The sequence below is a fragment of the Fundulus heteroclitus genome, unplaced genomic scaffold (genome assembly GCF_011125445.2).
Source record: "Fundulus heteroclitus isolate FHET01 unplaced genomic scaffold, MU-UCD_Fhet_4.1 scaffold_82, whole genome shotgun sequence".
NCBI lineage: Eukaryota > Metazoa > Chordata > Actinopteri > Cyprinodontiformes > Fundulidae > Fundulus > Fundulus heteroclitus.
This window is the reverse complement of record NW_023397274.1, coordinates 1019868-1045075: the sequence shown is the minus strand read 5'-3', so window position 1 is coordinate 1045075 and position 25208 is coordinate 1019868. Positions and strand designations below refer to the sequence as shown.

Sequence of the window (25208 nt, the reverse complement as noted above, 5' to 3'; positions counted from 1 at the left end):
AGGAAGCAAAGAAGAAAGCTTCCGCGCATGAGGTTGGCGGGTTGTTGGTCGCTTGTGTGTGTCTCGGGTGTTTTTGTTTAAATTTTCAGCACAAAAGACGCCGCAAAACTTTTCAAACAACAAAGTCAGAACCACCCGGAACATTTGCAGCCTGGTAAACCTGCGAGTTCACTTAAAAAAAACACTTTTATCTGACATTTAGCTAGTTGTTAGCTAGCATGCTAAATAATACGCACAGCTAACCGGCAGTAACGGCTACTTGATAGCATGGGCTAACTTTGACCCTTTTGTAAATCTGTAAAGTTAAATTTGCACGTCTCCGTTTTGACTCTCCGTGTAGGTCAGCGGTGGTTTTCCCAGCCATGCCGTCCGCCGCCGGAGTCAGCAGCCCCGCGGCTGCGCTCGCCGAGGCGCTGGACAACTCTGCCCGGCTGATAGACAGACACCTGCAGGATGACCGCTGCTTTCCGGACCTGTCCGAGCTGCTCAGCGTCCCCTCACACAGTAAGTCTGATCCGGGTGGCTTTCATTTGATTTCCCGGTCTCCTCCTACCGATCGGACGGTGGCAGGAGTGAAGAATCGCCCTGAGGTGATCCGAGTTTACATCTGCTGGGATCACTTTTAAACCGACTCTCAGAAATGTTATGAAGCATTGGCCTCGACTAAACACCCAAAATGTAGTTTCTCCCATTCATGCAGTAACAATGTTATTATTGAATTAATGTACTCATCAGACGCTGGTATCTTTCTCACATGTGTCCTTTATTTCTATATCCAGGATGCTTCTGCCAACAGATAGCTGCAGAGTGCATTGCATTCTCCTCAGCAAACTTGAATGTCTCATGTTTGGGGATCCATCCAGTTCAGCAGCTGCACAAAAAAAAGCTTAACATTTTAGGAAGTAACATACATTTATGTAACACAAATATATATCCGAGTTTAAAAATTCACAATCACAATAGCCACTGCAAAAACATTCCATTGCAAATGGAGATTGATACTTATTCCAAATCTGGAAGGCTATAAAGTTTCAGGGGACTTGCACATAAACATTGATTATCAAAAAATATTTGGCCACTAAAAAAGGCTTTCGCTGTCTTTTATGCCAACAATTAATTTAGGTCTTAGTGACAAAGCTCAGAAAGCTTATTAAAAGTAGTGATAATTGAAAAATACGGTTAATCTTAATCAAGATTTACAAATCGCAATATGCATCACTATTGCTTTTACTGTGCTTTTACTGCCCCTCCAGTCTTTTTTTTTTTTTTTTTTTTTTTACTTCTTTGTCGGGTGTATACTTCTTGCAGATGGAAAATTATTTTAATAAACTAAAACATCTGTTACTTTAATCTGTATTTTTGCATTGCAACCTTTATGCACATAAAATCCTAAGGGGGAGCTTTTCCTGATTAGGTCCTCACAGAATAAAAAACTAAGGCAGCCAAACTCTGCTTAGCAGGCCAGAGATGATATTAGCATACTAACTGGATGTTATAGGATAATGTCCAACCAGTTATTGCATTCATGCGTTCCTTTGTAACTGCAACGTAGCACACAGTGGCGTTGCAATGTGATGCATTTTGCAGCTCTGTTCATGATTGAGCTGAATAGGATACGCAGACTGACCTATTTCTTGATATATTTATCCATTGACAGACATGCCGTCGCTCTCTGGAGTGTCGGACATGGACTACCCTCTCCAGGGACCCGGGCTGCTGAGTGTGCCAAACCTGCCAGAACTCAGCGCCGTGCGAAGAGTCCCGCTGCCGCCGGAGCTGGTGGAGCAGTTCAGCCGTATCCTTTCAGTCTGCTGGTCTCAGATACTTGCAGATGTTTCCTTCAGGCCAAAGAAACCTGTTTTTTTCTGCTTTTGATTTTTGTTGCCCATTAAATTTGATTTGCAGCTTAACCGTTTTGCAGACATGCAGTTTAACTGCATGATGGGAGTTTTTCCTGAGATCTCTCGAGCGTGGCTTACGATCGACAACGACATCTTCATGTGGAATTACGAAGATGGGTGGGTGTTAGAGCACACAGTCGTTTGAAATGTTTCCTATAGCTTACTAAAATGTGTTTTTGGTGTTCATACATCACATATGAGCTTTTCTTTATAATAACTCCCTGTTTCTGTGGTGCTTACAGGGGAGACGTGGCCTACTTTGATGGCCTAATTGAAACCATTCTAGCTGTGGGTCTTGTTAAACCAAAACAAGGTAATATTTTTTTATCTGTGTTTTTCTTGAGACATTATTTTTCTTCTTTATGCTTAAAATTGGTTTGAGATCTTTTTATTGTCGTGCCAGGGATTTTGCAGCCACACATCCACTACCTCCTGGTGTTAGCCACTTCTGTAGATGTAGTAATCCTCGGACTCAGCTTCCCTAAGACTCAAGCTGGTAAGTTTTTCTTCATTTACAGTCATTGTTTTATTATTATTTTCATTAATATCAGTTTTTATTTTAGTATTTTCAGCATTTTAGCTATTATATGATCAAACTGGTTTAATTAAACTCAAGTTAATGTCTTTTTGCAGTACTAAACGACAGCATGTCTGGCGGGATGCAGCTGCTACCGGACCCCCTGTTCTCAATCCCGACAGACAACACCTACATCCTGTCCATCACCTCTACGGATCTGGGACGCATCTTCATGGCGGGAAAGGACGGCTGTCTCTATGAAATCGCCTACCAGGCGGAGGCGGGCTGGCTCAGCCAACGCTGCAGGAAGATCAACCACTCTAAAAGCTCCTTGTCCTTCCTCATCCCCTCTGTGCTCCAGTTCTCTTTTTCTGAGGATGGTGAGAAGAAGGAACACCATTCCATGTGAAGTGGACATTTGCAGTCAGGTTTTTGCTTTTAAGCCTCTTTTTATTTCTATTTCTGGCCCTATTCTCCACAGATCCCATTGTACAGATTGCAATTGACAACTCTCGCAACACACTCTTCACCCGCTCTGAGAAAGACGTCCTGCAGGTCAGAAATTCACTAACGCTGATGGTGACCCTGATTTTGCGCTCTGTTTTCAGGGGGGAATTATTACACAGCAAATTATTTATGGCTGAATTTCGGGTATATTTCCAGAGGCTTTATTGTTGCCTTCTGTCTTCATTTCAAAACCAGCTCAGATTTGCTTTTATAATGCACCCGTCAAGTTTCAGCTATGGTTAAGCCCATAATTATGCATTCCTCTTGCAGATGGAAAAATATTTTAATTAACTAAAACATCTGTTACTTTTATCTGTATTTTTGCATTGCAACCTTTATGCACATAAAACCCTACAGTGAGATAAAATAATATATATTTTTTTAGGTGTATGACCTGGGGGCAGACGGCCAAGGAATGAGTCGCGTGGCGACGATGTCGCAGAGCTCAATCGTAGCGGCTGCAGGAAACATTGCTCGGTATGTTGTGGGGTCTACGAGTACGTCTGAAAAATTAGAGTATTGTGAAAAAGCTTTGTTTTTTTGTCACTTATTTCAAAGTCACATTCAGAGATTTTGCCTTTTTTTTCTTGTAACTTTGATGATTATGGCAAAACCCAATGTCTCTGACAATTAGAACGCTGTAAAGAAATTGTAACATTGGGAATTCATCTAACTGACTCAAAAAAACCTGCAAAAGTGTCCTAAGCCTCTGGTCTGTCAGTCTGGGTCAGTGGGCAACACAATCCTGGGGAAGACTTGACGGATGCCCAGATGAAGGTCATTCACACCCTCTACATCAGGGGTGTCAAACTCATTTCTATATAGGGCCACTTTGGCGTCATGAAGTCATTAAAAGGGCCGGTTGCACATGTATAGATGATACTTTTCATTTCATAATTTCATTCTAGTTCACTAGAATTATAAAAAAACGCACAGTAACATAAAAGTAGCAACCTTGGGCCCAGTTTATACAGTTTATCTGCAAAAAAAGTTGACAATGGGGCGAGTTACACTTACAGGAGGCACAGTTTTAGCCACTTTTTACACTTTAAAAGGATATATCCCTCTACTTTATGACATGAAGTGTCTTTTTTTTTTTTGGCTCTTGAGGCCCGGATAATTTACTTTAACGGGCCGGATTCGGCCCGCGGGCCTTGAGTTTGACACCTGTACTCTACATGGAGGGTAAGGCATAAAAAGACCATTAATAAAGGAGCTGCACTGCAAAAACTGAATCAAAAATAAGTAAACATTTCTTGAAATTAGTGTATTTGTCCTTAATTTGAGCAGGTAAATAAGATAATTAGGTAAACTGCACTTGAAATAAGATGATGGAGATTAGTTGCTTCTATTTTAAGTGCAAAAATCTCATTCCATTGGCAGATCATGTGAACTTGCTGCTCAAGTCAAGGACAAATGCACTAATTTCAAGAAAACTTTACTTATTTATAGTCATGTTTTTGCAGTGTGGTTGTCCACAGAGGGCTGCATTCATGCTTATTCACAGAAAGTTAAGTGGAAGGAAAAAGTGTGGTAAGAAGAGAGGCTTCAGCAACAAGGTGAGACTGCAGCCTTGGGAAGGATGGTGAAGCAAAACCTATACAAGAATTTGGAGGATCTTCACAAGGAGTGGACTGAGACTGAAGTCAGCGCATCAAGAGCTACTACACCCAGACAAGTGCTGTCCTGAGACGGAGACGACGTCGACGGGGTTCTACCCTGACGTTGAAGTCCTTTTGTCAGATGAAAGTAAATTCTGCATTTCATTTGGAGATCAAAGGCCCATACTCTGTGAAGAGGCACTGAACACACGTTGCTTAGACTCCAGTTTTCAGTCAGTGGGGTGCTACGTCATCCGCTGGTGCCGGTCCACAGTTTTCTGAAGTCCACAGCCGACCTGGCACCTGTCCGCACCGCTAATGGTGCCAGAATCTGGTTAAATGACCTAGAACCCCTTTTAGAGAATCTAGTTGACCTGAAGGCTGCAGTCAAAGCAACCTGGTCGTCCATTACAGAACCTCAGCAGGACCACAGGCTCCATGCCACGCCAAATTAATGCAGTAATTAGTGCAAAAGGAGGTTCAACCAAATACTATAAGTGCATAGAAACGAAAATGCTCTTCAGAATTCTGACATTTCTGTTCTGTAATGTTCGAATTTTCTGAGACAGTCGAACTTCCTAATCTTTAAGCAATAGACATGAACATTACAATAAATAATGGCTTGAAATATTTCACTGTAGATGTTATGAATCTATGCAATTTCCACAAGTTCACTACTCATTGACTAGTTTTACTCTCTGCAGAGGAAGAGAAAATATTGATATTTTTCATAATAATCTCCTTTTTTTTTTAGACATACCTGTGTGTTTGTTTCCTACGTGCACTGCAAAAATAGACCTAAAAATAAGAATTTTTTTCTTGAAATTAAAATATTTTTCCTTGATTTGAGCAGGTAAAATTGGACTATTTGCCAATGGAATAAGATTTTCGCATTTAAAATAGGAACAATTCATCTCCATCATCTTATTTCAAGTGCAGTATATCTAATTATCTTATTTTAGGGGTAAAAATACTCATTCCATTGGCAAATAATCTTATTTAGCTCCTCAAATCAAGGACAAATGCAGTCATTTCAAGAAAATTTGACTTATTTTTAGTTCTCTTTTTGCAGTGTGTGAATCTTCTCACACTCTGACGCTCCTTCCTGTAAAACTCTTGTTTTTAGGACAATCGACCGCTCAGTCTTCAGACCCATCGTCCAGATCTCGGTCATCAGCCGGTCCGAGTCCTCGGACTGCCACCTGCTCGCCGTCACGCACGCAGGTAAAGATGTGAGCGTAGATGTAGAGGAAGGCGGGTTTAATTTAAGGTTTCTGGTGAATCTGCTCGTAGATGACGTGATTTCTGTTTGTTGCTCCAGGTGTGCGCCTCTACTTCACCACCACGCCTTTTGCGCTGCAGCACCAGAAGCACGTCGCAGTTCGCCCCAGCCTGCTCGCCTTGGTCCACGTCAGGCTGCCGCCGGGTTTCTCCGCCTCCTCCACCCTGCAGAAGCCGTCAAAGGTCCACAAGGCTCTGCACAGCAAAGGTCGGAGACTAAACGGGAGTCTTAATCGTTGCAGTGTTTAGTTTTCTGATCCATTACCGCCGTTGATGTGAAATTATATGTCTGTAATATTTCTACTGCTGCAGGTGTTCTGCTCATGGCTGCCTCAGAGACAGAGGACAGCGATATTCTGTGGTGCATCAATCACGACTCTTTCCCCTTCAAGAAACCCCTGATGGAGACACAGGTTGGACATGACCAAAGAATTTAAAATCTGAAAATCAGAAGTTTCTATACGCTCATCACAGATATGTCCATTGATTTTGGGCCTTCGTTGATTCATTGTAGCCTCTTTTTTTTTTTTCTCCCAGCAAGGAATGACAAATGTTTGAATTTATTATGGATTTTCTCAGCTCTGCACAGGGCCAGAACTATACATACAGCCTCAAATATTTCTGATAAATGTCTCCTGGCAGGTTGCTTTCGTTTAAACAGGTTGTTTTCTCAAACATCGTCTCCGCATTAATTTTAATAGCAGCGAAGTCCGGTCCGTTCCAGAAACTTGAAGTTGGCTTACTCTATTAAAAACCCAGCTTTGGTTTGTTTTTCAAGACCATTGTCCTGTTGGGATACCAAACTGGGTCCAGGATTCAGCCATCCGACCCAAAACCCTCAGTGTGACTAAAATTGGTAACGACGATCAGAAGAAACCCAAAACCATGGAGCTAAAGCCAATCCGAAGAGAGAAGAAGAAGCTGGAGCCCCAGTGTGGTCTGAGGGAGGTCACTGCTCCTCAGTCATTACTGGAGTTTGCAGCTGCCCAAATCAAAAAGCTACGTACCATAAGACAGGAAAGAGACTAAACTGTTCATACACAACGACAAGAAGTTTGTTTTAAAGATTTCAAAGGGAAGCTTTCGGTCCTGGAGAAAACTGTCAAGCCTGGTAGTGGCAGCGTCATGCTGAGGGTCGGTGTTATTGGTGCGGTGCATTTACCTGACTCCGCCAGATAGATTTGCTCCGCATATCCATCTGGAAACCTTCCGTTGAAGTAATTTTGGGAAGGGGCGAAAATACTGGTTAGCTGATTGGCCTATGTTGGTGATAGACGGGCCAAATAAACCAATCAGATTCGTCGTCGCTCTGTTACGAGCGACGACGAAAACACAACCACAAGCCAAGCTACTCTTGCTGCTGCAGGTAAAGGCTCGTTAGCTCAGCAAAGAAATACTCTGTAATTCCGATAAAACTTGCTCGATAGCCACGCTAACGCTAGTTTCATCGGCTGAAGCCGCCATGTTCTTTAGACTGAACTGACGCGCTTCCCGTTGCGCCACACCTCAACCCGCCTCAAAGCCAACGCTGATTGGACGTTCGTTTGGTGAACGGCTCCAAATTTTCTTTAACGGAGAGTATCCAGACTGATCTGCGAGTGAAACCTTGAAAGCTCGCGAGATCAGGATGGTCTCACGAGGCTAGCGGTGCATAAGGTGGGAGGGGAAAATGAAGTATCTCCAGGAACGTGTCAATCCTGTGGTAATCCCTCCAGGTCAATTAGCAGCTGGCCAAATGAAACTCGTAACAACTCCTCGTTACAGAGGAGTGGACCAGTTTCGGTTCAATCTGCTGGCTTAATGTCTTTAACAACCGCCCATTACTAAGGGGTGGACCTGTTTCTGTTGTATTTGCATGTTATCTAAGCCATTATAAGGCCTTATAGTATAAAGCTTGGTACTCATCATTACTCCAGACTTTTTGAATTAAGAAAGCTTCCTGGAGAGGAAGCAAAACGTCTTCAACTACGGAAAACAAGTCCAGTTGCTTTGTTTTTTTTACATTTTTTTTGGAATGACCATGACCTGGATGACTGAGAATCCTTACCAGCATTTTGTATTTTAACAGGAAATTGGTGCCAAACACCAGTTTTGGTTTGGATAAAACAGGCTTGAAGGATGGCCCTGACCTCGGCTGCCTAACAGTCTGCTCTGTGCCTCGAAATTAGCCGGTTTAATTGAACTCTGCCTAGTAGACTTATATCAGAAGGTTGTTGGTGGCTACAACATGTCGCGTCTCTGCAACTTTCCAAGTAATATTAAAGGGGCTGCATGTGAACGTTTGAGCTTGCATGTGTAGTTTAGAACCTGTCTGAATGAAAGAAAATCTGCAATAAAGTCGACCCTGTCTGTTTTTCTGTTCTAATTAAAAATCAGGCTGTATATTTTGTCATCAACCCAGCCTGAAAGCTCTAGATATGGCAAAGGCAAGGCAAATTTATTTATATAGCACAATTCAGTACAAAGACAATGCAAAGTGGTTTACATGATTAAAATATAGCAAAATAAAACAGAATAAAAGCAAGTAGGAATAAAATGTAGATTGAAAATTGAACATAAAAAAGTGGTGTTTCAGTTAACTAGAACAGTCAATGGCAATCCTAAACAAATGTGTTTTTAATCTTGATTTATAAGAACTCAGGGTTTCAGTACATTTACAGTTTTCTGGAAGTTTGTTCCAGATAAGTGGACTATAGGAACTAAATGCTGCTTCTCCTTGTTTGGTTCTGGTTCTGGGTATATGACATTAATCCCCTGACTGCGTGTTTTTAAATGTCTGACGCTGGCTCTGCTGCACGGTTTGGACAGACTATTCTATGCTAATTTTCTGCCGCGTTACTTCCCAGGTGATGTCTAACGTTGACGGACACTCCTGGGCTCTTTGCGCCATCGACGACGAGAGGCCTCCCAGGATTTTCACTCCCCTCAACAAGGAGCAGATCCCCGTCACAGATTCCCCCGTGGTCGTCCAGCAGCACAACATCCCAGCTCAGAAATTCGTCCTCCTCTCAGCAAAGGTTGAAAACGCAGCCGCTGCTCATCGCGTTGGGCTTTAATCTCAGTTTCGTCCTCTGAAAACTCTTTTTTTTTTTTTCTGCCTCGCATAGGGGAGCCACATCTTTCAGAAACTGCGTCCGGTCGACCAGCTGCGCCACCTCCTGGTCAGCTGCGCCGGAGGAGAAAGTGAGGAGATCGAGCGCTTCTTCAAGCTGCACAGGGTACTCTTCTTCAGTGTGGGGACAAAATTGTAACTATTGCATTCAGACATGGTTTCTATTAACCCACGGATTCACGTATTGGTTCAGGAGGAGCAGGCTTGTGCCACGGCCCTCATCCTGGCTTGCTCCAACGCTGCTTCAGACAGGGAGGTGTCACAGTGGGCCACCAGAGCATTTTTCAGGTCTGATGAATGTTTTGTTTTTTTATTTTGCCCACGCGTGTTTATTAATGTTTGCATTATGCGGAGAATAAAAGCGTTTTGTGTCTGGATTAGATATGGAGGAGAGGCACAGATGAGATTCCCGGCTGCCATGGCGGCACCCAGTACCGTTGGACCCGTGATGAGCTCTCCGGCACCGGGTCAGTGTGTAGATTTGTGGGGAAGTTTGGTGTAAAAAAGGAAATAAATAAACCTTTTTGTGACGTCATCTAATGCAACGTTCACACTATTTGTGTTTGCACAAGTTAACAGGACTAGGGCTGAACAATTAATCGCATTTTCAATATAATCGCGATTTAAAAAAAACGCAATTTCCAAATCGCAGAGTCTGCAATTTTTGGCTATGTAACAATTATGGAATTAGACACGTCCATTAGGTGTTAGTAAAATGTTTAAAGTGGGTTTGCCTCCACATGGAAGGGAAGACAGTTGCAGCAGTGACATAATCTTAATTTTATTACTTGTTTTAGAGTTTATATAATTATACAAAGCATTAAGTACAGGTCAGTCAGTTTAATACATAGACTTGCTTGTTGGTTGCACTTTATGTTCAACACGGATTGATGTCCAAATCAATTAAAAGCTGTTCTCCTGAATAATATTCTGATTAATAGAAACATTAAAAGTTCTTGTTTTGAATAGTCCTTGTTTACAAACATCTTTATTTAGACGCCATTTTTGTTGCTTGTGGTTAACGCAGAGAAAAGTCAAAATTGCAATTTTGGTTGAAATATATTGTAGGCAGAACACAGTCATTTCTGCTCTGAGTTTAGATGCTGCGGGTCTTTTAGCAACTAATCTGCACCGCGAGGAAACAAAATGATTTGTTGTTTGTATATATTTAAAAAGACATGATAAATTAAACTGGAAAAAAAAATCGCATTAAATCGCAATATTAAGAAAAAAAAATCGCAATCAGATTATTTTCCAAAATCGTTCAGCCCTAAACAGGACTAAAATCCATGAAAGCAAAGGTTGATTTTTAGTTTATTGTCTCAGGTGTGGTGCCTCCTGCCTTTGCAACCCCGTTCGCACCGATGCAGTCTGGGTCTGCACCCATCACTCCGATGTCCGCCGGTCCCGAGGTGATCTTCTCCGGAAAGCACAACGGCATCTGCATCTACTTTGCTCGCATTCTCGGGTAATTCTGACTGATTTTCTTGTTCAGAGCTGAAATTACGTATATTTTTTAGTTTTTTTTACGCTGATATGTGCCAGCGGTGACTTTGCCTGTGTCCTACATTCACAGAAATCTTTGGGATGGGAGCCTTGCTTTTGAGAAAACTATGAGCAACGGAAACCAGACTTTCAGTATTGTAAGTACAATAACATGGATTACTTTAAGACAAAAAAGAAAATGGTTTAAATATTAGAATATTTGCCAGAATTACTTAATTTAAAGTTGCTGGACGATTTTAAAAATTACTCCAGAAAACTTCCCTGGTTACCAGAAAAGATTTAGACTTAGATAACTTTATTTGTCATTTTGTATGCACAGAGTGCGTACAGAACGAAATTTTGTTTGCATACAGCTTGTAAAATAGCAGAAGAATTGAATTTACAGTATGAGGTGCAGCAGTGATTTAAAAGTAAGCAATTTAAATGTAGCCAATGCAGGAGAAGTCACAGTGTACAGGTGATTATTTTTAAAACCATTTCTATGTGCAGAAATTGATTGTGCAAGGGCATTAGTGCAAATATACAGCTTGTAATTTACCGTAGATTTAAAATACAGTATAAGGTGCAGCAGTGATTTAAAAGTAAAACAATTGAAATGTAAACGATGCAGGAGAAAGTCACAGTGTGCAGGTGAATATTTAAAAAAAACATTTGTATGTACAGAATTTAAAAAGGCTCACGAAGTGGAAACTCGCCTTTTAGTCAGACGTTTCTCTAACAGGAAATGGAAATCAACAACGTGGTGCGAATTTTCAGATGTAAATGGGGTTTATTCAATATATTAGATCTAATACTCTAAGTTTTTAGACCTATAAATAGCTATTTTTTATGAAGGATGAGCAGTTATGGTATCTTCCATTGGCATTGAGGGGAAAAAGAAATGTAATGTGTGCTTTATTGTTATAATTGTTATACCGTTTAAGGAGCATTGCACAAGTTTAAAGGTTAAATCAAATTTTATTTTCTCTTTCATATGCATGTCATTACAATTGTTTGACGTGTAAAATGAGTTTTCCTCTATTTACAGCAGTTGCCTCTATAGGCTGAATATAGGCTGTCGGCCATAATCGATGCATTAGTGCAAGAACACGGGCTAAATTCAATATAGATTTATTACCTCTCTAAACAAAAGAGCTGTGCAGTACCAACCTGTCACCAGAGGGGGCAGACGTGCAAAATCTCTGGAACTTGTGCTATGCTCCTTTAAGGTCCAAACCCTCACAGTAAGGTTGATGGTTGGTAGTTTTTCTGTTGGTAGCATCATTCAGTGTCATATTTTAAAATCTGATTAAATGTTAATTATTGTGTCCTGTTCCACAAAACAACTGTGCCACTCAGGTGTACTAACGTAGCCTATTTGAATAGGGGTCATGTTTCATTTAGGAGAAATACATTTTACTATGTGTTTTATCATTATTGCAATAAATACCACCAAATATCGTGATGGTTTTTTATTTTCTGTGTATTGTTCCCACAGTTGGAAAGCACTATTGATTCCTTCGAGCTGGAGTCGGTCCTCCTGCAGCTCAGAGGTTTGCAGGAGTTCCTTGATAAAAACTCTCAGCTTAGTCCTTCTTCTCTTGGTGCTGCCAGGTAAGAGCTTTTTCCTCTGCCCATATTTTTATTTGCATTGATTTAGTTTGCAGATTTTTATGTTACATGTGTCCATCATGTTTAGTGTTAATGTATTTGGATCTGGCTTCCTTGTTTCAGCCGGCAAACTCTAACTGTCTGGGAGTTAATAGGGTTGGAGCCTTAAGAAGTTTTTTTTTTAGATGCTGGTGAACATTCTCAGTCATCCAGGTCATGGTCATTCCAAAAAAAAAAAAAAAGACTTTTTTTCGAAGTGTGAAGAGTTTTTACTTCCAATTTAGAAAGCTTTCTCAATTCAAAATGTTAGGAGTTCCAAGCTTTATTTCTTTTTAGACTTTCTGACCTTCAGTTTGATGTGAAGTACAAAAATCTAATGAAGCCTAAAAACATTGTGGCTTTTAACACTGATTTTCCACATCACACGTCGCTTTTTACACATTAACCAACAATATTTTTGATTTATTTATTAGTGACAGAAAACCAAAAGGCCTTTTTCTCTGATGTGCATTTAAACCACATTATTATTATTATTATTATTATTATTATTATTATTATTTAACATTTATTCTGATTTATGTCCACAGTTTGAGTTACCACACATTTATTCCTAATTCCCTTATCTCAAATAGGATAAAAAGCTGTGAGTTCAACTTAAATTAAATACATTACCTTATATTTCTTATATCAAAACATAAACTGCTGCATTAATTCTGTTTTTTCATGGCTCCTCGACCCCCTTAATGTCTGTAACTTTCTTAAATCAGATCCAGTTTAAATGTCAAACAATGCATTAATGTGTTTATTTAACTTTCCTGAATAAAATAAGGGTCAAGCATAATAAAACAGTGATTCTTATATATCTAGATACAGATATTGAGTTTTTAGGTATTATAGATGATGGTTTAAATACAGCATAGCAAAATACACACGTTTCAGTTTAGAGAGTAAACTAGATGCTGAGAGATGTGTGTAATGTAATTTCTTTTGATTTTGTTGTGTAATATATTAAATCAGTCATTATTTGTTCCTCTCAAAGAGATTTTTACTAAATATGGTATAACGTACCATTTCTACGCAGACGATTGTCAAATTTATTTGCCAATTGCTAAAAACAGCCACTGCCCCCTGACACGCCTGCTCGACTGTCTGGGTGACGTCAAGCATGGCTATCGAAGAACTTTTCTGAAACTTAATGAGAGCAAAACAGAGGTGATGGTGTTTGGAAGTGCCTTCTCTGATTAGGGACCTTTCAAGGATTTTGTACGTTTCGAAGTAAACAGCCATGGTGTCAACCGTAGACAGTGATTTTAAACCGAGCGAACAAATAAACGGCGTTTTAAAATCGTGTTTTTATCATCTCCGTCTTTTTTCCAAGGTAAAAACGTTTTTTATCTTTTAACCTCTTTTTGCAGGTTTTACACTCTTTATTTGTAGCCGTCTGGAATACTGCAATGCACTTTATTTAAGGCATTAGCCAACAAGCTCTCTCCTCTCTGCATTTAGTCCAAAACGCAGCGGCTCGTCTTTTAACGGGGACCAGAGAAAACATCAACACATTACACCAATTCTTCCGTCTCTGCACTGGCTCCCTGTTCGTTTTAGAATTGATTTTAATATTTTTATTGTTTGTGTTTAGAGCCCTGAATGGGATGGATCCTCAATACATCCTCGACCTCCTCCACATTTATTCTCCCTCACATGCTCTGAGGTCTGAGGGCCATCTTCAGCTAATAGTGCCTAAGACGAGGCTTAAAACCAGAGGGGACAGAGCCTTTTCTGTAGTTGGCCCCAGACTTTAAAATACTTTGCCCTCCATATGCGAACAGCCTCCACAGTGGAGTGTTTTAAGTCTCGTCTTAAGACCCACTTTTAACACCGCGTAGTTGTGTGGTCCTCTGTGTCCTTCTTAGTAGAATTTTTTTTTTGTTATGTACAGCACATATAGAAACTTTTTTCTGTTGTTAAATGTGCTATATAAATAAAGTGGATTGGATTTATATTTTAGTAGTTGCAAAGGACTAGTTGGATGCAATATTTGGCAGGATATTATATTTCAGTGGCGCTGTGATCAAACCACTGATGGATATGACAAAGGCCCATAGACTCACAGAAATCATAGTTTTTGAAAAGAAATGAGGAAAAGTTAATTGGTGGCAGTGGTGGAAGACGTAGAAGACACCTTTCACTGGAATAAAGATAATTATAATTCATATTTAACAATATTGCAGCCATAGTGTTTTCCTAATATCGTGGCCGTTGTTGCTATGGTGAATAATTTTCCATCTGTGGTTTACCCTGAATTTCTCAATATTAATATAACCTCGTCTCTGTCTCTCTCCTTTTTTAAACTTAAATACATTTCCTTGTGTTCTGCTGCTCTTTAGCTTAGGCTCCCCCGCCAACCTGCAGCAAAGGCTGCTGGGATTCATGCGCCCCGACGGAGCCAGCTCCCAGCAGGTTCAGCAGGAGCTCCAGAGGAAATATCACAGTGAGTCTCAACGGTTCCCGCTGCGTTTTTTCACATAAAGGCCAAAAGGGAAAGATGCATTTCCTCTGTAGTAACGACCTCACGCTGCAGTCCTTCTCTTATGCCAGACTCGTTTCTCTTGTTTCGTTTTCAGCCAAGGCTCAGGTCTACGAGAAGGCATCCCTGCAGGGCATCCAGCAGCTGGTGTATCGCTCCTATCAAACTCTGGCACTCTGGAAGCTCCTCTGCGATCATCACTTCAGCCTCATTATGTCTGAGCTGCCAAAGGTAACTTGTGAGCAGATTCTCATCAGTCTCCGATGAGGTTTGTTGGTTTTTTGCTGCCATTTATATTTTTAATTCGCAGGAGTTCCAGGAGCAGATGAAGGGGGCGAGCTTTAAGGACGTAGTGACCCGAGGCAAGGAGCTGTCCGGCGCTCTGGTCACAGGGCTTATTAATGTCTATATCAAAGATAACGCCTCCGTGGACGCCATCAGCCATCACCTGCGGGATCTTTGTCCCCTGCTGTACAGCAGCGATGACAGCGTTTGCTCAAAGGTACTTACTTACTTTTGTTACACAGTCACAGTTCTCCATTTGTTTAATTGCCGTTTTAAGTGACGGACAGACACAAAGTAGTGCCAAGCTTTTTACGGGTGAGAATCTGAACGATATGACGTGTTTTTTTATTCAAATCTGAAGTCTTCTAGGTCGCGTTGATCCACCTATACACATCTAGGGACCGACATCTTTGCTCGTTCCTCTTAAAAGCTCAAGCTCAGTCAGATTGGTCAGAGTGGCAAACATAGTTATTATTTTTTGCTTATTATTATTGTTTCATGGCTGCCGTTTTACTTTTAAAGTGTGTGAGGTGATACTTGATTGTATTTACTGTGTATTTCTGTTCTATACTATACTGTGGCATGTCTATGCACTCAGCAAGTTTAAGTGGGTGGGTGGGGGGGGAGGGGTTAATTATAAAGTCTAAAACCTTCAATAAAATGGGTTGACCCTAAAAAGAAACGAGTGCCGCAGATATTCAGCTGATTTTAGGTCTGGACTTTGACTAGGCCGTTATTTTTTAAGCTTTAGCTTTATGTTTGGACCAGTAAAAAACAAACAGATTATCCTCCATGATTGGTCTTGTTTTTATCTCCATCTATCTTACTATGATAGATGGAGCTGCACGTATCACTTTTTTTTTATTTTTGCATTTTACATCTGTTGTCATCTGACCTGAGAGCACCTTTGTCCAGAGGCTTGCGGTGTCCCTTGCATGCCTTGTTGCAAACTTTATGCAGAACATCTTGTGGGTTGTTTGTTATTTTCAGCAATGACTCTCCTCTTGTCACTCTTCTTATACTCTAGATTTGTGGGGCATTAGACTAAGGCTACGTTCACACTGCAGCCTGAAGTAACCCAATTCCGTTTTTTTTTTTTTTGTCCTTATGCGACCTGTATCTGATCTTTTTATGACAGTCTGAACAACACAGATCAGATTTTTTCAAATGCGACCCAGGCCTCTTGGCTATGTGGTCCTGAATCCGATACGTATCTGATCTTTTCAAATGCGACCTGTGTCTGTACGGCCGGGTCGCATTTATCAGACTTGTACGTCACCGATACTCGACAAACGTCACTATTCTGCGTCCTGCTATACAGAAGCGGGAAGAAAGATGACACCCATAGCGGACTACAATGAGGAGAGCAGTCAATGGACAGAAAGCTCCGGTTAGAAAATAAATTAATGACGGAAAAATGCGCGCCAGCATTATAATTCAATTCAATTCAATTCAATTTTATTTATATAGCGCCAAATCATGAAACATGTCATCTCAAGGCACTTTACAAAGTCAAGTTCAATCATATTATACAGATTGGGTCAGATTATACAGATTGGTCAAAAATTTCCTATATAAGGAAACCAGTTGATTGCATCAAAGTCCTGACAAGCAGCATTCACTCCTGGGGAACCGTAGAGCCACAGGAAGAGTCATCTGCATTGTACATGGCTTTGCTGCAATCCCTCATACTGAGCAAGCATGAAGCGACAGTGGGAAGAAAAACCACCCATTAACGGGGAAAAAAAACCTCCGGCAGAACCGGGCTCAGTATGAACGGTCATCTGCCTCGACCGACTGGGGTTACAGAAGACAGAACAGAGACACAACAAGAGAAACAAAAAAGCACAGAAGCACACATTGATCCAGTAATCTGTTCTACATTAGATGGTAGTAGCGGGTGAGCCGTCTTCTCTGGATGATGTCACAGTTAACAGAACGCCAGACCAGGTGTACCTACTATGAAGAGAAAAGAGAGAGAACAGAAAGTTAAAGCAGAAATGACAACACATAATGCATAATTGAAGAACAGTAGAACTCAATATAGTGAGAAAATTAGATCCTGATATACTCCAGTAACCTAAGCCTATAGCAGTAAAACTATAAAGGTAGCTGAGAGTAACATGAGTCACTAGTTATAATTCTTGTCAAAAAGAAAAGTTTTAAGCCTAGTCTTAAAAGTAGATAGGGTGTCTGCCTCACGGACCAAAACTGGGAGTTGGTTCCACAGGAGAGGAGCCTGATAGCTAAAGGATCTGCCTCCCATTCTACTTTTAGAGACTCTAGGAACCACCAGCAGACCTGCAGTCTGAGAGCGAAGTGCTCTGTTAGGAACATACGGGGTAATCAGAGCTCTGATATATGATGGAGTTTGATTATTAAGGGCTTTATACGTTAGAAGAAGAATTTTAAATTCTATTCTTGATTTAACAGGAAGCCAATGAAGGGAAGCTAAAATTGGAGAAATATGATCCCTCTTGTTGATTTTCATCAGAACTCTTGCTGCAGCATTTTGGATCAGCTGAAGACTTTGAACTGCATTTTGTGGACTTCCTGATAGTAAAGAATTACAATAGTCCAGCCTTGAAGTAACAAATGCATGGACCAGTTTTTCAGCATCACTCCTGGACAGAATGTTTCTAATTTTGGCGATATTCCGGAGGTGAAAAAAGGAAACTCTGGAAACCTGTTTAATATGGGATTTAAATGACATGTCTTGGTCAAAAATAACACCAAGATTTTTTACTTTATTACCAGAGGCCAGGTTAATGCCACCCAGATTAAGTGATTGGTTAAGAAGTTTATTTTTTGAGGACTCTGGCCCAAAGATTAAAACTTCGGTCTTGTCAGAATTTAGATGCAGGAAATTTAAAGTCATCCAGCTTTTGATGTCATCAAGACATGACTGCAGTCGAAGTAATTGATTGGATTCATCAGGATTTATGGATAAATATAACTGAGTATCATCAGCATAACAGTGGAAATTAATCCCATGCTGTCTGATAATTTTGCCAATCGGAAGCATATATATAGTAAAGAGAATTGGTCCAAGGACTGAACCCTGTGGTACTCCACAGGTGACCCTAGAGTTTGAGGAAGATTTATTATTAACATGAACAAATTGGAATCTGTCTGACAGATAAGATTTAAACCAGCCTAATGCTTTCCCCTTAATCCCTACAGTATGTTCAAGTCTTTGTAATCCATGTTTACACTGAGGACGCTTGCTACGTGTGATGTCATTGCGTTCTCGAGTGCGCATGTGGGACACTTAGGTTGAACGCTTTCAGTTCACACAGGAGATCACATACAAGTCGCATATATTTGGAAATGTGAACGACCACGCAAAAAAATCAGAATTGAGCATTAAGACCTGCAGTGTGAACTAGGGCTGAACAATTTTGGAAAATAATCTAATTGCAATTTTTTTTTCTTAATATTGTGATTTAGTGCAATTTTTTTTCCCCCAGTTTAATTTATCATGTCGTTTTAAACATATACAAACAACAAATCATTTTGTTTCCTCGCTGTGCAGATTAGTTGCTAAAAGACCCGCAGCATCTAAACTCAGAGCAGAAATTATTGCGTTCTGCCTACGATATATTTCAACCAAAATTGCAATTTTGACTTTTCTCTGCGTTAACCACAAGCAACAAAAATGGCCTCTAAATAAAGAGGTTTGCAGACAAGGACTATTTTAAACAAGAATTTTTAATGTTTCTATTAATCAGAATATTATTCAAGAGAACAGCTTTTAGTTGATTTGGACATCAATCATTGTTGGACATAAAGTGCAACCAACAAGCAAGTCTATGTATTAAACTGATTGACCTGTACTTAATGCTATGTATGATTATATAAACTCTAAAACAAGTAATACAATTAGATTATCTCACTGCTGCAACTGTCTTCCCTTCCATGTTGAGCCAAACCCACTTTAAACATTTTACCAACACCTAATGGACGTGTCTAATTCCCTAATTGTTACATAGCCAAAAATTGCTGACTCTGCGATTTGGAAATTGCGTTTTTTTAAATCGCGGTTATATTGAAAATGCGATTAATTGTTCAGCCCTAGTGTGAACGTAGCCTAATTGTTGTCCCGCTTGACATATTCTCCCACCTGAGTTGTGGCTCTCTGCTACTCCTCCAGAGTTATTGGCTGATTCTCTTGTTAATACTCTCCATGTGGAGCCTGTCGAGTTAGACAGCCATGTCTTATTAAATATGTATTTGTGTAACTCTACCAATGAGGTGAATTTTTGAGGCATCCATGATATTGGATTTTATTTGCGGGTATCGTGAGTAAATAGGGGCTGAATGCAAATGCGCTGCAATCCTTTTAGATTCCTAAAATCGTATGTTTTTGCTTCCACCTCTGAGCTGTGGTGGTTCTGTTCATCACATAAAAAACGCTGTTGAAATGCTTTGAGCTTGGTGGTTGTAATGTGAATAAATGGAGAATGCTTTTATATTGGGAAACCAATTAAAAACGTTATTTGCCTCCTCTTAGGCTAACGAGCTGCTGCAGAGCTCAAAGCAGATCCAGAACAAAGTGGAGAAGGAGAGGACGCTGAGGGAGTCTCTGCGACTCTACCAGCAGATCAGCCAGCACACAGACCTGCCGCTGGTTTGCTCCCAGTACAGACAAGGTACAGACAGACGTGGATTTCTCTGCCGCGCTCTCTAGCGTTCTACCTGCTAAACGCTGTGTGTCGTTTCAGTGCGTTTCTACGAGGGCGTTCTGGAGCTGTGTCTCACAGCAGCAGACAAAAAGGACCCGCAGAGGTTAGGACCCCACTTTTATAAAAACGGAGAGCCCGAGGAGGACAAAGTGGGGCAGCAGGCCTTCCAGGAGAGGTAAGACTACGAAGATGCGACACTCCTGATCCCCTCTGGGCTTTCCCGTCGTCACAAACGCAGTGTTGTATAAAGTACTGAAATCTCGGAGTCAGGTAAAAGTATAAGTACCTCTCCAAAATATGACTTTGGTAAAAGTCCAAGTCACTGACTGAAATGTTACTTGAGTAAAAGTCTTAAAGTATCTGAAATGTCTTGTACTTAAGTATGAAAATTACTGTAAAAATAGATGTACTCAAGTAATGTAATAAAAAGTATAAGTAAAAAGTAAAACAAAGCAAATGCAGTTTGAATGATATTTTTTTAGATGTTGGTAAACCTTGAAAGTCAAATTCACTTAAAATAATATAAACAACCAAGTGCAGGAGAAATTTAGACCACTTTTGAGCTAAGGCTCGTCAAACAAGCTACAATATAGGCCCATCCAAAAGCAGTGACAAACAGATTGAAATGTTTTCACTCGATAAAACCTTGTGCATTTGTAAAACCAGCACTTCGGGCGAACCTGTGCATGTACGCACGTCTGGCATGTCTCTCTTTCTCTCTTTTTTTTTTTGTAACGAGTAACTAAACCAAACATTGAAAATGTATTGGACTAAAAGTATGCAATTAAGTTCAGAAATATAGTGAAGTAAAAGTAAAAGTTCTGAAAAAATTTTAAACTTGATAAAAGTAAGAAGTACTCCAAAATCTACTTAAGTACAGTAGTGAAGTATTTTTACTTCATTACTCTACAACACTGCACAAACGTCTTCGCTTCCTGCCGTTTTCTCCAGGCTCTCCTGCTATAAGTGCATCACAGACACCATGCAGGAGCTGGTGAACCAGAGCAAAGCTGCTCCTCAGTCGCCCAGCGTCCCCAAGCAGCCCGGACCCCCCGTCATGACCTCCGATCCCAACATGCTCAGCAACGAAGAAGCTACGGCACACGTGAGTTCAAAAAAAAAAGGGGAGGCCAGTTGATGCTCGTTTGCATTCGTCTGTATCTGTGATCTGCATTTCTAATGAAAATCTGTCGCTCCCCTGTAGTTTGAGCAGATGCTCGGCTTGGCCCAGAGGTCCCAGGACGAGCTGTTCCACATCGCCCTCTACAACTGGCTGATTCAGGCCGACCTGACGGACAAGCTGCTAGAGGTAGCGCCGCTGTGTTCCTGCATGCCTAATGGCTTCTCTTCAGATCAGATCTGCTTTTTTTTAAAAAATGCTCTTTGTTTAGGAACTCGGTGGGATTTCCCTGCAGATCTTTAGTCCTCGCAAAGGCTAAAATGTTTTATTTCTCTTCATGCAGAGGAAGAATTGGGTTTCTGGTGTGAAGAAATTTCCTAAATTGTTGATGGCTCCTTTTCTAAAGGAAGTCCCAGGATTTAAATCCTTTTTTTTAACCTGGGTTCAAGGAACCCTGGGTAATTTGTGTGCTTTCTGTTTCCTTGGGTCTGAAAGGCTGACAACCTTATATATGAAGCTGGTATAAATTAGACTTCAGTAGCAGAAGAGTGTGAAGCCGTAGAAATGGACCATGAATCTTTTCTCCGTTTTATTTTATTATCTAACCCTTGAGTATCTCCAGCATTTGTGCTGTTGTTGCAGGCACGTGTTAAAGGATGAGCAAATTATTCATTTCCAGATTTACTCTCCTGGTTTACAGTAAAGCCAAATAAAATGATCCCGTTATGAAGAGCAACTTGAATCTCAACCACATTGGTTTCCTCTGACAAATTAAACACTTAAATAAACCCATCATGAACCGTTCGATATCATCTTACTGAATTATAAAAGCCAGCAGGAGTTTAAAAACGACCTTCTGGGAGTTGGCACTTCTGCAACTAAGCAACATCTTGATAAACCCGCCAGACGTTTGAAATTTCAATTCAATTCAATTTTATTTATATAGCGCCAAATCATGAAACATGTCATCTCAAGGCACTTTACAAAGTCAAGTTCAATCATATTATGCAGCTACATTCTTGCCTAAAAACATCAAAGTTTGATTGCCAATGTAAGTCGCAGCATCGGCCAAACTATGGCGAAAGAAATGCAACTTATAGTCTGAATAATGCGGTAATATAATGTGGTATAGTAAAATCAGAGATTCAATTAAATTTAAATCCATATCGCCCCGCCCTACTGTAAACTTTTAAATGGGCTTTCCTATAGGAAGATGTTGACCTTTCTCTGGTGTTTGTTTCCCAGGTGAATTCTCCATATCTTGAAGAACACCTGATGCACATGATAAAACAGGACCAGAGCAAAGTTCACAACATGGACCTGTTGTGGCGCTACTACGAGAAGAACCGCAGCTTCGGCAAAGCGGCTCACGTGTTGGCCCGCCTCGCTGACATGCACAGGTCTGAGCAGAACAGGAGATTTTTTTCTGTTTTAACACAAACCTTTTGTTTTTATTTTAAAAAAAAATGTCCTTATGGCTTTTCCAGCACTGAGATCTCCCTGAAGCAGCGTTTGGAGTATATCGCTCGAGCCATCCTCTCTGCAAAGAGTTCCTCCTGCATCTCGGCGCAGGCGTCCGACGGAGAGTTCCTTCACGAGCTGGAGGAGAAGATGGAGGTACTGCAGCCTCAGCGACGGCTGCGAGGAAACCCAAGAGGATATTCTTTAACGTCTGTCTGCCTCTATACTCTCTTCCAGCTTGTGCGCATTCAAGTGCAGATCCAGGAGTCCCTGATCAGGCAGTACACTCATCATCCCTCAGTGAAAAACGCCATCTCACAGCTGGACTCTGAGCTAATGGACATTACAAAGGTTGCTACGAAAATCCGAAACATAAGATTTTACTGTTTGTCGGGAATGCAAAATGTTTTACTTTAAGGTTTTTTTTGCCTCACAGCTCTACGGAGAGTTCGCCGACCATTTCAAGCTGTCTGAGTGCAAGTTGGCCATAATCCACTGTGCAGGACACGCAGACCCAATACTGGTCCACTCACTGTGGCAGGAGATCTTAGAAAAGGGTAAATTAAAACATCTGAATCCTGTAAAAGGCATTCGTGCGGACCCATCCTCTGTGCATTACATCTCCCTTATTTTGAGTGCTTTGCCTTGCAGAGCTGGGCGACAGCGTGGCCATGAGTCCGGCCGACAGGATGAGGTCCCTCAACCTGAAACTGGTTTCACTGGGGAAGATTTACGCTGGAACACCGAGATACTTCCCCCTGGGTACGCATCAGTCACATTCAGTTTTAGGACTGTTGTTTTCCATTTAGTATTATAATTAGGCGTCCTTTCTGCATGTTTTGTGATCGCACGTCCCTGAGGTGTGGGTCTGTTTTAAAGCAAACAGCTGCTTGTGCTCGTAATTGTCCACATTTCACAAGCAGCCTGTTCAAACTTGTCACGTCTGTGGAGACGTCGATTGGCGGTAAATCGTCTTTGGTTTTGGGACGCAATCAGTTCTTTCCCCCAGGTGCCAACGCGAGTTGCGCCGCCGCGCTAACGAGGAGCGGCGCGTTGTTGTGATTGCAGAGTTCCTCGTGAAGTTTCTGGAGCAGGAAGTGTGCCGCCTGAACTGGGACGTGGGATTCGTCACGTCTACGATGCTGGAGATTGGAGTGCAGCTGCCACGTCTGCTGGAGGTTTACGACCAGCTCTTCAAATCCCGGGTATTTCCCTCCACTTCAGGTGTTTAGATCCAGTTTTGCGCATGCGTAGACACATTTGTCCTCAATCCATGATTTGTTCTGTTCTAACGTAGGATCCCTGCTGGCTTCGGTTGAGGAAACCTCTACATTTGGTGGAGTGCATCCACGTGCTCCTCTCAGGATACGTGGAGGACCCCAGCAGAGTGCCGACATATGACAGGTCAGCACCGTCAGTTCACCCACCGGCCAGCAGTGGGCGCTGCAGCGATTGCATCTCTGCATGATTCGGTTGCAACAATCTTTGCCAGAAACGATTCGTCTGTTTTCTATGATCTGAAACTAGGGGCTGAACTCAGATCAGGGGAAAAGTTTAACCTGTAATAGGTGCTTAGAATAAAAAAAATTAAATGGAGGTTGAATATAGCGGAAGGAATAGTTCTGGTTTTAGTGCTTTGTAGGCTGCAGCCTGATCAGTGCTCCATCTGGCTCCTACACAGTCTGGAAATCTTGCATTTAGTTCAGGTATTTTGCAGATCTGGATTTAAATCTGCAAAATACCTGAACTAAATGAACTAATTGCAGATCGTTTCATCCATATGTTTGTCCTCTCATCTATCAGTCAGTTTCTCCATTCTTTCATCCATACGTCTACGGCGTAGGCTATTGACCTTTTTATCCAATAATTTATCTGTTATTTACACCGGTCAGCTTTGACCATTTATTCACGCAACCATCCACCTTTTTTTCCCCTTTCATTCACCCATTTATCTTTCTGTCTGTCCTTCCATCCAGTCGTTTATCCATCTGTGCTTGTAATTTAGGCATCAGTGGAAAGAAAACGATCTCTTCACAAAAGAAGTTTTCCACGTTCTGGAAGTCCCTGCTTATACTTGCAATAACATTTTCCGTTTAAGAAACATTAATTTGCCTTTCTCTCAATTCAAGTTAAGTCAAACAGGGGCTTTAAGAAGAAGGATGCAACAAACTAAAAGGACTTTATGTTGATTATTCTTTTCTTTGATTTGTTTGCTGTTAGTCAGAGCTTTTCTTTGACATTGTGATCATTGCGGTGGCACCGTGGGGTAAAGCATAATTGAACACAGTGATTTATGAAACTAGTAAAACAGCCAATTAAGGTAAAGAGTGAAGCATTGACGACAAACTGCGTCAACGTTGTGATGTTTTTTCCAGGCGTCGATTCACCAACGTCTGCCTCGACAACATCTGCGGCTACCTGGTGGAGCTGCAGTCTCTGAGCCCCAACGCGGCCCTTCAGCACACCATCGGAAACTTCAAGTCCCTGCAGGCCAAGCTGGAGAAGCTGCATTGACAGAAGTAACCAAAGAGTTTCACTGCTGGCCGTAAAAACAAAGAAGGCCCGGCGGCGTTTCTCTGCCTGCGTTTGTTGTGACGAGAGGCTGGCACAGAGACAAGTTTTATAACTTATTTCACCCCCTGTTTGTTAGTTTTGAACGTTGCGCCGACTTTTGAAAAGACTGCTTGTAATTTGCATTGTGTGCAAATAGCTTTGATTTCTTCCAAAACGGCGAAACGTTAAATAATGTGCGTTCATTAAACACACCATGAAATCTCAGCTCGCTTGTTTTGGAAAGTTTGCTCAATTAGAGGCTCGTTTTTTTTTTTACCACAACAGGTGCTGAAGGTAACTGGTTCAAGCCATTACAAGGTTTGGGCTGTTTTGTCTTGAGTTTGATTTTTGTATTTATGTAAATAAGTTGGCTATAATGTCATCTTTGCCAAACGCTCGCCTGCAAACCGGAACGAAAGGAGAAAATGTTTGGACAGTAAAACAGTGCCATTATGTGGAAGAGCTTTTGTGACTCTTTTTAACTTGGTGGTGTTCATAATTTCACCTACACTAAACATTCAGACCGGAATTTGAGTATTAATAAAACATTTTTATAAAGAAA

At 41.1% G+C, this 25208-nt stretch overlaps 1 protein-coding gene across 1 annotated transcript; it reads left to right on the top strand.

The window, feature by feature from the left end:
* nup155 (nucleoporin 155) lies at positions 1–25208 on the top strand. Its single transcript, XM_012869181.3, has 34 exons — positions 1–154; positions 341–504; positions 1658–1795; positions 1922–2018; positions 2144–2214; positions 2305–2397; positions 2535–2798; positions 2900–2973; positions 3311–3402; positions 5653–5750; positions 5848–6015; positions 6120–6220; positions 8654–8824; positions 8915–9025; positions 9113–9207; positions 9301–9386; positions 10246–10387; positions 10496–10562; positions 11903–12018; positions 14403–14506; positions 14640–14773; positions 14853–15044; positions 19341–19479; positions 19552–19687; positions 20464–20617; positions 20717–20821; positions 21878–22032; positions 22120–22249; positions 22331–22444; positions 22530–22650; positions 22745–22855; positions 23162–23298; positions 23391–23497; positions 24469–25208. Exons 2-34 carry the CDS (start codon positions 363–365, stop codon positions 24605–24607), a joined length of 4104 nt encoding a protein of 1367 aa, XP_012724635.2. The 5' UTR covers positions 1–154; positions 341–362; the 3' UTR covers positions 24608–25208.

Coding starts and splice junctions, on each gene's coding strand:
- nup155 (XM_012869181.3), top strand. CDS start 363: ATGCCGTCCGCCGCCGGAGTCAGCAGCCCCGCGGCTGCGCTCGCCGAG. Junction 2,019..2,143: donor ATGTGGAATTACGAAGATGG/GTGGGTGTTAGA, acceptor TGGTGCTTACAG/GGGAGACGTGGCCTACTTTG. Junction 9,026..9,112: donor GCTTCTTCAAGCTGCACAGG/GTACTCTTCTTC, acceptor GTATTGGTTCAG/GAGGAGCAGGCTTGTGCCAC.